The sequence below is a fragment of the Pelodiscus sinensis genome, chromosome 3 (genome assembly GCF_049634645.1).
Source record: "Pelodiscus sinensis isolate JC-2024 chromosome 3, ASM4963464v1, whole genome shotgun sequence".
Classification (NCBI taxonomy): domain Eukaryota; kingdom Metazoa; phylum Chordata; order Testudines; family Trionychidae; genus Pelodiscus; species Pelodiscus sinensis.
Window position 1 is genome coordinate 115,214,893 of NC_134713.1, and position 15,150 is coordinate 115,230,042.

Sequence of the window (15,150 nt, forward strand, 5' to 3'; positions counted from 1 at the left end):
TGTCCTAAACTGCGCACTCTTACCATAACCTTAGAAGCGGGGAGGGAGGGTTCCACATTCTCTGAAGCATGTGGATGAAGGTCTCAAACCTGGATTATTTGGATATATCACACTTAATAATTTCCCCTCCACTGTGCAATCCTTGGGCACAGATGTATCTCAATCCTTTTTCATTCTCTACCTGTGACACATCATAGTCTAGCCTCATAATATTTTGGCATCCTTTCAGTTTTGGGTTCTAGTGTGGGTTGGACTAGAAGATCTAGTGGAACCCTTTTGGACTCAAGATCTATGACTATGGACTACCCTTCCCTGCTACCAAAACCACCTCTACTTTCAGCCCTGAAAATTTCTACAGTCTTTCTCTTTTTCTGTCTCTCTCTCATAGGTGCGGGAACTATATGTGCAGGGAGTGCTGCAGCAACTCTCAGTTTTCCACCCGACTTCCCTTACCAAAGGGCCAGCCCTCGCACCAGCTCTGACAGCCCTAGGTCCTGGCTTGGAGGCTCCTTCTGGGGTCTTGCAAGTTCAGCATGTCCTGGTCGTCCTGCTGCCCACCATGCCCAGGGTCTAGGCCATCGGCCCTGGAGAGTGCACTGCTGCTTTGCAGCCACCTCCAGCTGTAAGCGAGGTTGCCAACTTTCTGGTACCTGATGGATTGGACACCATTTGTTGCAATGGCATCGGGTCCACCCAGTCCAGGAGAGCTGGCAACCCAGGATGTGACTCCAGCCTGGGGCAATGAGAAGAGTGAACAGATGTGGGACAATGCTGCTCAGCATCCCTACTGTGACGGGGCGCCGGTTCCGACCGTCCTGGAACCGGGGACGCCCCGCACTCCAGAGCCTGCGAGGGGCAAAAGGGCGGCTGGTCGGACCGCCGCGGCAGGAGCCGTCTCCAGGAGCCGGAGATGCAAAAAATTGGTTTCAGACTCTCTGAGTAAATTTAGACCCCAGTAAATGATTCTGTGTTTCATCCTGAAACAATCTGACAGTACCACTATAACTATGCTTCAGGATGTGCAAGAAGGTTTAGGAGCCTCTGAAAGTGTAACACAGAACCCTAACATAGGAACTAGTCACAGATAGCTTTTAACCTTAAAAAACATTTTGGCCCCATATATTTTCTTTGGTAAAAGCAAATCATCTAAAAGCAAAGCACAGCAGTTTCTGCATGATGACAATGTGCATCAACACTATCAGCAGGAGATGCACTGGAGAATGACAACCGCAATTTGCATTCTATAGTTTCTTTTGTGTGCACAAACTCCCTAAAGCATTTTACAAAGCAATAAATATCATGCCATGAAGATGTAGTGATAGGATGTCAATACTGTACTGACCCTCTGCAACCTGACACAGCGGCCATTCTGCGCACAGCAATGTCCCCCACATTGCTGAAAATGCAAGTGCCAATTAATCTGTGCTCGTTAAAACAGAGTTGTGCCTGTGGGGGGTATTTTATGTAGTCACCTAAACCACTTTAGAATACACGTCATTGTTCTTTGATGTTACTGCAAGGATAGTACTTCTAATAACTCAGCAATCTCAAGTTGTGCATTGAGAGGTCAAAAAAATGTATTATTTCCAGATTTCTCAAATGTCTTCAACCTGTGTCCTTTGCAAATGAGGTCAGTTCCACAAATATCACTCACAGGAAGAAAAAGATGTTGATAAAATGAGAGTGGCAGTACTGGTAACAGTGGTTGAGATAGTCAGGAAAAGAGACTTGTTACTTGTCGTGCTATGCTCTTTTGTCCCTCTCCATTTACACTACATCTTATTTTATCAGAACAGTTAATCAAGAGGAAATTAAATCTTCCTTCCCCCGACTAGTCTTTCAAATTACATATTTGTGATTTCAGTGCTTCTGGGAAAATCTGATTGGCCACTGTGAACAGACCTTCAAGCACTACCCTTCCATTAACACATATGTGCATGAGCATGTGCACACATGCACACACAAGGAACAGCAGCAGCAGGCTTACAATTGTCCTCCAGGGGTCAGAATTGGGTTACAAATTCTGTACAACATGATGATTGAGCAGCCTGATTTGGAACAATTTATTCACATTCATTCAGATTCATTAAGATTCAAATGGAATAAGTAAGGTAGAAATTGAGCAGATACAGAAATTGTGCATAGCTTGCGTCTGTAGTCAGTAAACATTTATTCACTAAGCACAGCTCTCTCTCGGTCTCTCTTATATTCTTTCTCTGTTCCTACCCTTCCTGCTTGCTGTTTTAATGCATAATTAAGAAGGTCAGAATTAATGAAGCAGTGTGGAGTAAAGTTCAAGGAATCCCCAGGCACTATTTATTCTATTAGATCTCAGTCATGAATGTCAGACTGGCAGCAGTTGAGACAGAAGCAGTTGAGCTGGCAGCATCCCAGAAACAAAACTACCAAGGGAGACTTACCTGCAGTGTCAAGTCATTCCTAAGCTCCTTCCCTGCGAAAATCACACGCAACTGGTCAGCTGGAACTCCCTGTCGCTTAGCAACCACCTCCTTGAGCTGGAAGATGCTGGTGTCTGAATCAACCTCCACTGGGAAAGCATGGCTGGAGTTGAACCTGACAAACACTGACCAAGAACAAAACATTTTAGAAAGTGAGCATTTTTCAAGTTACATCTATTTTTAAATTATATAAGGGGAGGTTTTCTGGTCCCTTTTCTATAGAAAAAATGTTAGTGTAAAACTTCAGTGTATTTTTCATTTAAAAGTTTTTCTCTTTAAATGCTGTAATCTATCATTTTGAAAGAAAGATACATAAGGGATTTCCTATCATAATAGTCAGTGAACAATAAAAAAATGTGTATGTTCCCCTCGACAACATTATAAATTATAGCGAGTATTCAGAAACAGGAAAAAGACTTAACTGGGCAAGATTTTGAGTAATCACTAACTGATACAACAGATTTTCAATTCAGTCTTAACCTTGGCAGACATATATACTCTCTGTGTCCCAGGTGTTCTTCCCCTACTAGATATAACAAATAAACGCAAGGAATATAGATGTTTATTAGAACTAGAATGTCCTGAACAGCTTAAGAATAGATAGCTCCCAGATAAACTGTAAAATACCGTTAATCAGACTGGCCTCCCACAGATATAATTCTACAGAAAATAATGATGAAGGGAAATTATCTGCTAGCTGAAAAGTTTGAGTATTTTCTGTACCAGTGTGGACTTTTTCACAGAGTTAACTAAAATACTTGTAGTATATAACTCCAGTACATACTCCTTCCATGCAGAAAATTATTTCCACACTAGCCATGTCATTTTTGGAGCTACAACTGGTTTATTGGTTCAGAGAAGCCTGGCAAACAAGCTTATATGTTTACTGCCATTCAGCTGGTGGGACTGCTTTTCATAATGAGTCTGAATGTGCCCATTAGACTCACAGTGAGGAAAGAGACTAGAAAAACCACTATATAGAAAAAAACTCATTATAACCTCATCACTCACTGAGATTGTGTGGCAAGCAGAGATATAGCCTGGTGAGTTACTTCAACCAATGGTTTCATAGACAGGAAACAGAGCATTAGTAATACCAATATAACATGCGAAATTATCTAGAACAAGTGAACAGCAGATATCTGCTACCGTTACAAGGCACTGGTTGCAACTGATGTTCCATTGTAAGAGTTTCTTTTGATTCCAGTCTAAATTTTTATTTGGAAAAGCCGTTGGTTTGAATTTTTGACAAATGGCAGAAGTGTAGGATCAGAAATGTTTATATTCCTAGCATATTTATAATTTTCATAATAGAAAAAAGGTCTTCATATTTTTTCTGCCACTTAATGTGCATATGACACCCCTATAATTGTACAAGTTTGAAAATGAATATGAGGACATTTGAACATACTGATGAGAATGTTGTAATTGATTTAGCTCGTTTTAGTATTTGATATTTACGTTTTCAGAACTTTGTAGTGGTTGTATGATAGTATGTACTGTGATTTCCAACTAAAATTTTAGATGATAAAACTTTTTACCTCTAAGTTTTTGTCCTTGGAAAGTATTGCTTTTATGTATCCAATCACAAGCAAATGTTTGAAAGACCCATGAATACTCAGTATTTTCTTTTTGTCATAGAGATATATCTAATCCTTCATAATCACAGTTACATTGAGAAAAATGCTAACCAATCAAATTATTTGTTGGAAAGCACTAGATGAAATTTTTCTACCTTTTACACAATAACTTCATCAAAAATCAAGGCATGTAGGAAACATTTTTAAGTATACATTTATTGATGGCATCTTTGTTCATTCACAAAGAGCTTATTAAAACTTAAAGCAGATGCTTTACCCATGCTGAAAAACAACACAATTTCATCAAAATAATATTTGAAGCTTTCTTTTTTGGAAAAAGGTGATTAATATTATATGACTGATAGCCAAGGTTAAATCCTAAACCATCAGGATGTCTAAATGGACATTTCTTGAAAAGTGCACAGGTAATTCCAGTTACATTTAAGAGAGATACTCAGATACATTAAGAAGACACCCCTTACAGTGAACACTTTAAAAACCCTTATAATTTAAGGTTTGTCTCCTGAAAGTTAAAGACTTTTAATGTTGATTTAGGGAGGCTCACCAACATATGAGAATTTGCTTAAGGCTGAAACCTGCACTAAAAGTCCTATAGGAATTAGGAAATTTTGAATATGAAAAGTAGTAGCAGAATCAGAACCGAAAAAGGAGGTCCCATTTGGTATCAGTTCCTCATGCATAGATGAGGGGGAATCTTTGTGCACATTGGAAAGTACTTTCAGAACAACAAAACTAGTTTGATCAAATTATGTTGATATAATTTCTCAAAGCGGCGGTGGATATAGGACAGGGCAAGCAGGGCGGCTACCCCACGCTTCAATAGGCCCCACGCCAGCACCAGGGGCCGACTGGCCCGGCAGAATACTGGGAATTTCCTGGTGGGCCGTCCGCTGAAGGACCAGCTGGCAGCTGCTGGAGGAGGAGGGGGATTGTGACGGGGCGCCACAGCCCCTCACTTTAAATTCCCCGGCACCGGCCAGTATGGGCCACGTAGGGCCGAGGAAGCGCATGCGTGGCGAGCTGAAACGCCACACAACAGCTGAGAGGGAAGACGCCCGGGCGTGGTGTGACGTCACAGCCCAGGACTTTAAAACTGCGCAGCCCAGCATTAGACTGCTCGGTTCAGCACGTGTTCTGGAGCCTGGGCCGGGGTCGCGGCCACCCTGCAAACTGGAAAGCAGAAGGTGGATGGCAGAAGAAGGGGCTTGTGCTGCGGGGAGCGGGGCAGGTCAGGAGAAGAAAGGGGAAGGCACCAATGGACAGCATGGAGGAGAGAAAAATGCCAGGGGGCCAAGTGGAGACAAGGAGGAAAAGGGCAGGAGGGGAGGTGTCAGTGGGAGGGGGGACAGGGTGATGTTGGGAGAGGAGAGAGTAAGGGCATTGGAGGTTGGAGGTGCTCGGAGAAGGCTTGAAAGAAGGGGTGGGCATGAGGAAGGTGGAGATAGAGCAAGGCATGTGTGAGGGGACAGGGGCATGAGGGAAACGGGGGCAGAGGGTGGTGAGGGGGTGGGCATCAGGGAAAGAGAGGGCAAAGGGGGCAGAGACAGTGAGGGAAGGGGGAGGCACCAGGAGGGTGCAGGTACCAGGGGATTCTGGGGGTGAAGCAGAAGGGAAGACACCTGCAGGGGAGAGACTAGCGCCAGAGGAGAGAGGCAGGGCAGGTGTGTAGAGGGAGGTGTTAGGAGAGGGGATGAGGCGGGGGTAGCTCACTAGATCAGAGTGGGGCTACTAGAGGAGTGGGCACAGGGGGGAGGCCTTTTTTCTATTTTTTCTCCAAAGGAGGGCCCTGCAAAATTGTCCTGCCTTGGGCCCTGCAAAACTCTCATCCGCCCCGTCTCAAAGGCACACAGGGCCAGACTTTTAAAGGTTTTTAATCCCTAAAGAGGCAGATAGGCATTTAGTGGTATTTTTGAAAGCTCCTCTTTGCCTAACTTCCATTGATATTTAACAAGATTTAGATACCTATGTGCTGTGAAAAATTCCACTAGGTGTCTGTCTATATCTTTAGATGCCTAAATGCCTTAACAAATCTGGCCTCAAATTTATAAATTCAAAACACTGCAAGAACTCTTAAGTATAGAAAGGCAAAATGCAGGAAAGAAAATGGTGTAACTGAAAGAGAGAGAAAAATAGAAATATGTCAACAGTTCACAATATCTTTTGGATATCAAATATAAACAATCATTCAATAAATCAGTGAACTGGATAGTGTAATTCCTTGTTTGGAAGCATTAACCAACTTTCTGGCTACAGTGAATGCTGTGAAGTCTGCATAAATGAATAGCTACAGAAAAAAAAGAGTAGATCTATACACAGGAGTCAAACTTAGATTTTATTCTAGTTTTAGAGATACTAATGGGTCCAGCAGAATTCCTCTGTTCACATATAGGAATCACTGTCAAACCAGTAAATCTTTAACTTTTTAAGTGTGACTCACTGCACGTATATAGTATTTGGAAGACCTAATAACTTGAGTGGTGGAGAAAATAAGTTTCCATAGGGGGAATCCAAGATTCACTTCCTGGGCAGGTCAGAAAGATTTCTTTCTTAGGTGAGTATTAACCAACATTTCCATCAACCTCTTCTCACCACAGAAATAATACACACATTTAAAAACAAGCCATGGTTTTCTGGTCTAAGAAACTGTAGACCTTTAAATAATGAAAGAATACATTTCTTCTTTGCATAATAAATGAAAAAAATGTATTGTGGAAATGTCAGATTTTTGGATAACATGGAAGGATCAATTTTTAAGGAGCAACCAGAAAATTCCTGTTTCTCCACTGAAACAATTCCACTCTGATTCTGATCTTAAATATGCTTAGGTAAATCAGGAATAACACTTCACTGAAGTCAATGCAATTGTATTAGTTACAAAAACAATTTAAATGAGGTTAAAATGAGGTCCCCTACACAGTAGTAAACTAGTGGCATTGTTCCCTACTAACATTATTATGCATCTCTCAGTAAGTCTACTAGAAGTCCCTCTTCTCAAATTGTAAAAGCCATTTTGGGAGTTGTGAAAAAGCTTGGAGGGCAAATTAAAGAAACTAAATCAGACCAAAGAAAGAGAGAATGGATCAGGATTTAATGGCATAACTGAGAAAAAATCAAAATTTCCACATTTTAAGAAATTTGAACATTTTTACCTACCTAGTCAAACAGGAAAAAGTAAAGCACTTCAGGAATTTTTCAATGCAATATTTTTTAATTTAAAAATGCCAAAAATTTGCAGGGAAATACACTCATTTTAAAAAACATTCGGCATTGACACTCAGATTAAAAGAACAAGTTTCTAACATTTTCAAATCAAAATGTTTCCTTTTGAGTCAGATTTAAATTAAAATTTATCTGCATAAGCTATCATGATTCCTCATGGAAGCTACAGTTTGAGTGCCTCATGCCATCATTCTTCTGTCTGTCTGTACTCCCTGGCAGGATGACTCCTCCCACAGTACATTATACTCATGTGATTCCCATGTTGATGCATGTGCCTTAGTCAGAAAGCAGACAGTGGTATATCACAAGAGATGTAACCAAGCCAAGAAGCCCAGACGACAGAAGAGCACAGAGGCATCAAGCACCTGAACGATGACTCTCATACAGCACTGCAGCACTCCAGGTCGATGGAATTTAATGTCAAACTGACAAGAAACAAAATGTTTCATTTTACGTCAATAACAACAAACCAAAATATTTTGATTTAGATCAAACTGACCCAAAATATTTTCAAAGGTAAAATAAAGTTTCTGCAAAATCAAACTTTGTTCTCACAGAATTTTACTTTTACAGAAACTGCATCTTCCATTAAAAAATCATTAGCTCTATATAACAGCTTTCAGTTGATTTGTAGTTGAATGACAGAAAGGCCACTGACAGAAAAGAGATACAATATGACAACTGTCTAGTGAGCTCTGTGAAATGATAAGCCTGTCTCTGGCCATCCTGTTGGGAAGGAATAAAATATAATATTATAATATTTATTTGTTATTAGGTGTTTTACAAGCTGTATATTAATCACTTCAAACATCAACAATGGAACCAGACACACAATAAACTGCTCAGTGCAGACATAAAACATAGCTATCCAGCTGACGTGACAGTGGGAAATAATAGGCAGACAGAATATTAGAACCTGAACTGGCTTTGGAAAAGATTCTAAACCCTCCAGCTCTTTCTACTCATGCAAATCATGCCAAGGCTTCTTTAATGATGCAATGCCATTGGCTCTATAATGAGCATTGTTTCAGCTCCAATTCAGAAAGAAAATCTACATCACTCTCTGCAGAAGCTGGCTTGTCCTATTTGTGAACAAACTATTAGGATAAAGCTTTGGTATGCTGAGGTGCTATTCTGGGGTCTAATACATTAACCTGGACCAAAGGTGAAAATGTTTAACCAATTCTGTGTCACTGAACCAAGGACTCATATTACTGTTAACATTACAAAACAGCCAGTTCCTAATCATTTTCTTGTTCATAAAACCGCATAATTCTTTCCTGTATAACACATGAAAGTCAGGCTTGTCCCAGGCCATTTAGGGTTTTATAGGTCTGAATCTATATGTTAAACTCCAGAGACCAATAGGCTGCCAGTGTAGATCCTGAAGCTGCTGTATCATGTAGCAGCTGTATTTTTTACCAGCTTCAGTGCCCAAATGATTGTATGGTGTAGCGTCATGTAAACTGCATTATAATACTCCCCTGTATAACCACTTATACTGTGGGGTTACTCTCTCCCCTGGGAGAAATATGTCTCTCTGATCAGCAACATTCTTAGTTATAGCTAAAGCTGGTTGACCATTGACAAAAAATTCCATAAATATTAGCTCAAAATTTCAAGTAATTTTTTAGTCTGTGTATTGTTTCATGTTCACTTTAAATTAAAATTGGAGCAATTGAGTTTTGCTCAAATGAAAGCTCATGGAAAGTAAATCTGAAGTTGAAATATGTAAATATTCACACCTTCTGTGTTATATATTGCGGGTGGAACACTGGTTGAAACCCAGTAACTGAACTGTAACCTCACCTCTCTGTCCTAAGCTGGCACACATGCAGTTAAAAAAAAAAAGTAAAATAGAATCTTACCACATACCTTGCTAAGAATATGCAAGCACATTCAGTACTTTATGGGACTGTGATGAGATAACATATAAACTTAGCAGATCTCACAGTCAACAAATTCTCTGAGGAACCATCCCTCTTAATCTGAGATAGAAGGGAAATTCCTCCATTAATAATTTAGTAATATTTCCTGTGAATTATTTATACCCAAATTCTCTTTGCATTTTTGGAAAAATATATAAATAGCTAATCTAATGGTATATTCATATGGTAATTTCCTTTAAAAAAGCCTCTTTTCCTGATCAAGTAATCTCCTTAGCCATATATAAGCCCTGGACGTTAAAATGCATTTATTCAGGTAAACATGTAATCGCTGAACATTACATTTACACGGGGAGAGGGGCGGGGGGGGGGGGGGGGCAGCCATCCAGGAGCTGCCACTCAAGAGAAGCCAGTTTAAATACAGATACAGATAAAGTGGCAGCAGTGTGGGAATGGGGTGGGGAGGGGTGCGTGCAACCATACAAGTTAACTGAGCCCAGACTCATCGGTTAACCATGTGTACATTTACAACTTCACATCCATAATATAGTCTAATATATGCCCATTGAAGTCAATGGCAAAGCTGTCATTCACTTCATTAATGCAGGATCATGCTCATCCAGCATGTTGCACAAAATTTAAACTGATGCTACACTGGTGATTAATATACTTTCAATCCAAGGATCCTGGAACATTACATCAAATTCTATATATCAAATTCCAAATTCTATATCTTAACCATTCTGTGTTTGTATATTGAATACCATATTTAGAAACAAAAATGCAGTCTTGAAGCAATAATTTTTTGTTAAACAAGTACTCAGTGTAATACAATGCAATTCATGCAGAAAGGCACAAAATCCGTGGCAGGACAGGTGATATATTATTATATCTCCAAGACTGTAATGCAATTCCAATCCAAGTCACTTAGGCTATGTCTATACTGCACATAGACGTGAATTCCAGTCTGCACCTAAGTGTTGTGCTCTAATTGCCTCACCTGGATGCTGCTGGTGTAAAGAAAAAGGTACCAAAATTGTGTCAATTTAGTTTTGCGTGAACAAGGACTATGCTAACATGAACTAGGACACCTTTTTAGTTCGTGCCAGCAGTGTCCAAATGGGGCAGTTAGAGAACACCATTCTTGTATCCTCTGCAATTCACACACCCTTAGGCTACGTCTGTATTGGCAAGATTTTGCGCAAATACTTTTAACGCAAGAGTTTTTGCATTAAAGTATTTGTGCAAGAGAGTGTCTACACTGGCATGTGCTTTTGCGCAAGAGATGTGCTTTTGCGCAAAAGCATTCGTGCCAGTGTAGACGCTCTCTTGCGCGAGAAAGCTCCGATGGCCATTTTAGCCATTGGGCTTTCTTGCGCAAGAAATTCATGTTGCCAGTCTACACTGGCCTCTTGTGCAAGAACAGTTGCGCAAGAGGGATTATTCCTGAGCGGGAGCATCATTGTTCTTGCACAAGAAGCACTGATTTCACACATTAGAATGTCAGTGTTCTTGCGCAAGAATTCCCCACCAGTGTAGTCAGGCAGCATGTTCATGCCAATGTAGACACAGCCTTAGTGAAAGCAAGCCCTAAAATTCCAGAGCATAACAAATTACCTTTATTTCACATTCCCCGTGAAATCTGACATTTTTTCTCCTATGACACCTACATACTCATTATGACAAGTCTCATTAGGTCTGAGCTGAAAACCTAGACTATGATATACATGCAAATAAGTAGTGGTACTTCAGTAAGATGGGATTTTTCCAACTTCACAGAGACATTTGTTATCTCCCCATTGCAAGCTATGATGGGTACCAATTTACAAAACAAACCAGAAACAAACAAACAAAAAACCCCTACAGATGTTATAGTAAAAGTTAATGTAAATAAAATAATGCAATCCAAGTGGTAAATTTTGCTTCTTTTGTACATAATATTGTATATAATAATACTATACTGCAGTTTCATAACTGTAACTATCTGATAATGTATTTTTGTAGTGGTTCTTCAGAAAAAAAAAGGCTGTGTGACTGAACAATCCTGAGAGAGGAATTTTAGGAGTAGCTATCCGTACAATGAAAAGCTGAGCGGGCTTTTGTGCCATTTCTTTTTCAGTTCCTATTGTCATTGAGTCCAAACCTCAAGAAAAAGGGGTAAAGCCTGCTATGGCCTATGTGTATGGTATCCGGAACTGGGTGGGAAGCCATCGGCTCATAATAATAGAGGCATGACAAACATATACTCACTCTGACCTCAGTCTCCTTAATTCCTTCATAACTGAATTCACAAGTTTATTTCATGTTCCCATTCCATCCCTGTGCAATCATATATGTTACCAGGAAGAATAATGCTCAATCACCTAGGCTCTTACACAAGAGGGGGTCTACACAGCTCCTTTTTGCACAAAGACCTCTTGCGCAAAAATGGCCCCTAATTAATTATGCAAACGAAGTGTGGCAATATGCTATTCCACGCTTCATTTGCATAAACTTTTACAGAAGAAGGCTGCCGTATAGATGTAACCCTAGTCTGACCTCTTTCAAAACACAGGATGAAAATGCAAAATTAAGCCTCACCTCAAACTGCTAAATCTTGAGAACATAATGTGTAACCTTTCTGTCACAAGTGCTCTCTTGAGATACAGAACCTAATTCACCTCTGTGTTTCTCAAGAATGGCTGTTAATACCAGCAAAAATACAAACTTTAAAGTTCAAAGTATTCATCTTAATCACCGAGGGAGATTTAAGTCAGGTATTTGGAAAAGCTTTGGTGCAGCCATGCCTCTGTAGTGCTTCAGTGACGATTCTACTATGTCAACAGGAAAACATCGCCCATCCACATAGTGCTCTCTGCACCAAGGCTTAGGCCAGCATGACTGAATCGCTCCAAAGTGTGGATTTTTAAGCCCCTAGGTGAATCACTTAACCCATGTAAATGTTTGTGTATGCCTGGCCAAAAGTAAGGATTGTTAAATACTGGAATAGTATTTACAAGAGAGGTTGTGAGATGTTTATCATTACAGGCTTTTAAGAGCAGATTAAAAGCTAGACCATCCCTGACAAGTTAATTTAATTCTGAGTCAGGATAGGGAGAAGGAATAGATGACATCCAGAGATTCCTTCCAGCCCTACATTTCTATAATTCTAAGCCCTTGTCTATACTAGGGAATTATTTTGAAATAACTCCCCATATTTTGAAATAACAAGCGGAGCGTCCACACTACCCTGTCCGTTATTTCGAAATACAGGCAGTCCCCGGGTTACGTACAAGATAGGGACTGTAGGTTTGTTCTTAAGTTGAATCTGTATGTAAGTCGGAACTGGTGTCCAGATTCAGCCGCTGCTGAAACTGACCGCCAGTTCTGACTTACATACAGAATCAACTTAAGAACCCCAAGTCCCCAAGTCAGCTGCTGCTGAAACTGATCAGCGACTGATTCCAGGAAGCCCGGGGCAGAGCAACTGTGCCTCGGGCTTCCTGTAGTCAGCGCTGGTCAGTTTCAGCAGCGGCTGACTTGGGGACGCCTGGGGCAGAGCAGCTGGGGTGCTGCTGGGTTGCTCCAGCAGTGCCCAGAGCGGCGCTGCTGGACCAACCGGCAGCGCCCCAGCTGCTCTGCCCCAGGGTCCACAACAAAACCTGGTCTGCTGGGGGGGGCACACTAGCTGCGCCCCCCCGCCCCCAGCAGACCAGGGACAGGGGGAGCAAAGCCGCAGCGGCAGGGTGCCGCGCCTCTGAGGCTTTGCTCTGGCGCGGGACCCGCCGCCGCTGCGGCTTTGCTCCTGGTGCCCCTGGTCTGCTGGAGACAGTCCCCAGCAGACCAGGGGCACCGGGAGCAGCTTTTCTCGCCCCGGAGGTCGAGGTGGCGGACCGCTGCCTGCGAGCTCCGGGGCGAGAAAGCCCCGTTCGTAAGTGCGGATCAGACATAAGTCGGATCTGCGTAAGTCGGGGACTGCCTGTAACAGGCTGGTTATTTCAAAATAACAACTCCTGCTTTCCATGAGTCATAATGCTTATTTCAAAATAGTTATTTTGGGAGTTATTTCAAAATAATTTCCTAATGTAGATGTACACTTAGGGTACGTCTAGACTAATGCCTCTGGCGACAGAGGCATGTAGATTAGGCTACCCGACAGAGTAAAATGAAGCGGCAATTTAAATAATCGCCGCTTCATTTAAATTTACATGGCTGCCGCGTTGAGCCGACAAACAGCTGATCAGCTGTTTGTCGGCTTAGCGCGATAGTCTGGACGCTCCCCTGCCGACATCAAAGGGAGTTGTCGACAACCCAGGTATGCCCATGGGATGAGGCATACCTGGGTTGTCGACAACTCCCTTTGATGTCGGCAGGGGAGCGTCCAGACTATCGCGCTGAGCCGACAAACAGCTAATCAGCTGTTTGTCGGCTCAACGCGGCAGCCATGTAAATTTAAATGAAGCGGCGATTATTTAAATCGCCGCTTCATTTTACTCTGTCGGGTAGCCTAATCTACATGCCTCTGTCGCCAGAGGCATGTAGTCTAGACGTACCCTAAGATTATCAGGGCAAGAGACTGGTCAGGCAACTGGGCAGCAAGAGAGCAAAGCCAACATACAACACTTCAGCAACAGCAGGGGCTCTCAGATGAGGGCCTGCAAATCTGAGGTTTATGTGAGAGCTCCTGCAGCAATCTCCAAAATCTGTTCATTAATCTTGAGGCTACCAGGCCCGTGCCAATACAGCTATAGATTCTGTAAGCATGGCTGCTACTGGCTGGCTACCTGTGCTGTGGGAGCTATGCCATCCTCAGCAACACCCCTTTCCAGCTCTTCTTTGAAAGAAAAAATGAGATAGAAGAACAAAAATAGGGTTAGCACCTTCCCATATTCTGCCAATGTGCAGCTGCAGGTGGCATAACTGGTTGCCAGCCTAGCTATCCACAACACAGGCAACATATGGCCATGTTTACAGAAGCCTCTAGATTTCTGTCAGCAGGAATTCCACGTACAACCTCTGATACTTAGGTACTTTAAAAGGAATACAATTTCCAGTTTAACACGTTTTTAAGCAGCTGCTTGTTTGAACTCTTTGGGATAAATGCTGCTCACAGTTAACTAGTGTAAATTCTGAGTAATATCACTGATATTAGCGAAGTAATCCAGGATTAACTCTGATGCGAATGAAATAATTTAACCCTTTTAGTCTTAGTTACTATGGCACTATAAAAAATGTGTAGTCGTCAAAGATGCAGTTCTTACAGTATAAGAGAAAAGATTTATCTGTGCCTGTCTTTTGTTCTGAAACAAACAAAAATAGGAGATTCCTGGAGCAAAGCTTGAGGATTTTCCAAATTTCAAAGATAACTTTGTCCCTCTTGCATCCTTCAATGTTCTGCCTGCTTCTCTCTTCCCTATGGCAGTAATTTTAAAAGTTTGCACACTTCATCTTGCCCTGGTATCTAGCTTATACCCAAATAATAAGTGTCCCTTAGGGAGAAAACTCTTAAGATATGATTTAGATCTTAAGTCCGCCATCCAGCAAAATAGCCAGAGGCCACTTTTGCCACACTATATAATATGTTATGACCTGAATGCTAAAAATATTGCATCATAAACTATAGCTGCTACAAAATAGGTAGCCAATTGCAGAAAGGAAGTACATATTTCAGATGCTCTAGCATTACACATCACAGTTGTCTGAGTGGAGTATATTCTAATATTTTTATAATACTCTCCAAATCTTGAGTATATTTAAAATACTCTCCACACAAGCATTTATCATCACACACAATATACAATGTACCATAATATAATTTTAGAAAATTGAGCCTAGTTTTTAAAAGTCCTGTAACAGAATCATGTAGTCCTTATTGAGTAAATTGAATTACATGGGAATTTTGTCTGAGTAAGGACAGAGCAGGGACTGCAGGATTTGGCTAACAGAAAAATTTTACTTGAGATTTTTATTAACTAGCTTTAAAACAAAACAAATGAATGGCCTTGA

The 15,150-nt window shown here is 41.3% G+C and overlaps 1 protein-coding gene across 4 annotated transcripts in view; it reads right to left on the reverse strand.

Annotated features, from left to right (window-relative positions):
• Positions 1 to 15,150, reverse strand: part of PRKN (parkin RBR E3 ubiquitin protein ligase) — a 1,191,290-nt gene that overhangs the window by 923,011 nt on the left and 253,129 nt on the right. For all 4 annotated transcript variants that reach the window (XM_075924581.1, XM_075924580.1, XM_075924579.1 and 1 more), the window contains one exon: positions 2,421 to 2,584. In XM_075924581.1, the coding sequence (XP_075780696.1) occupies positions 2,421 to 2,584 (164 nt within the window). The remainder of the gene's footprint in view (positions 1 to 2,420; positions 2,585 to 15,150) is intronic.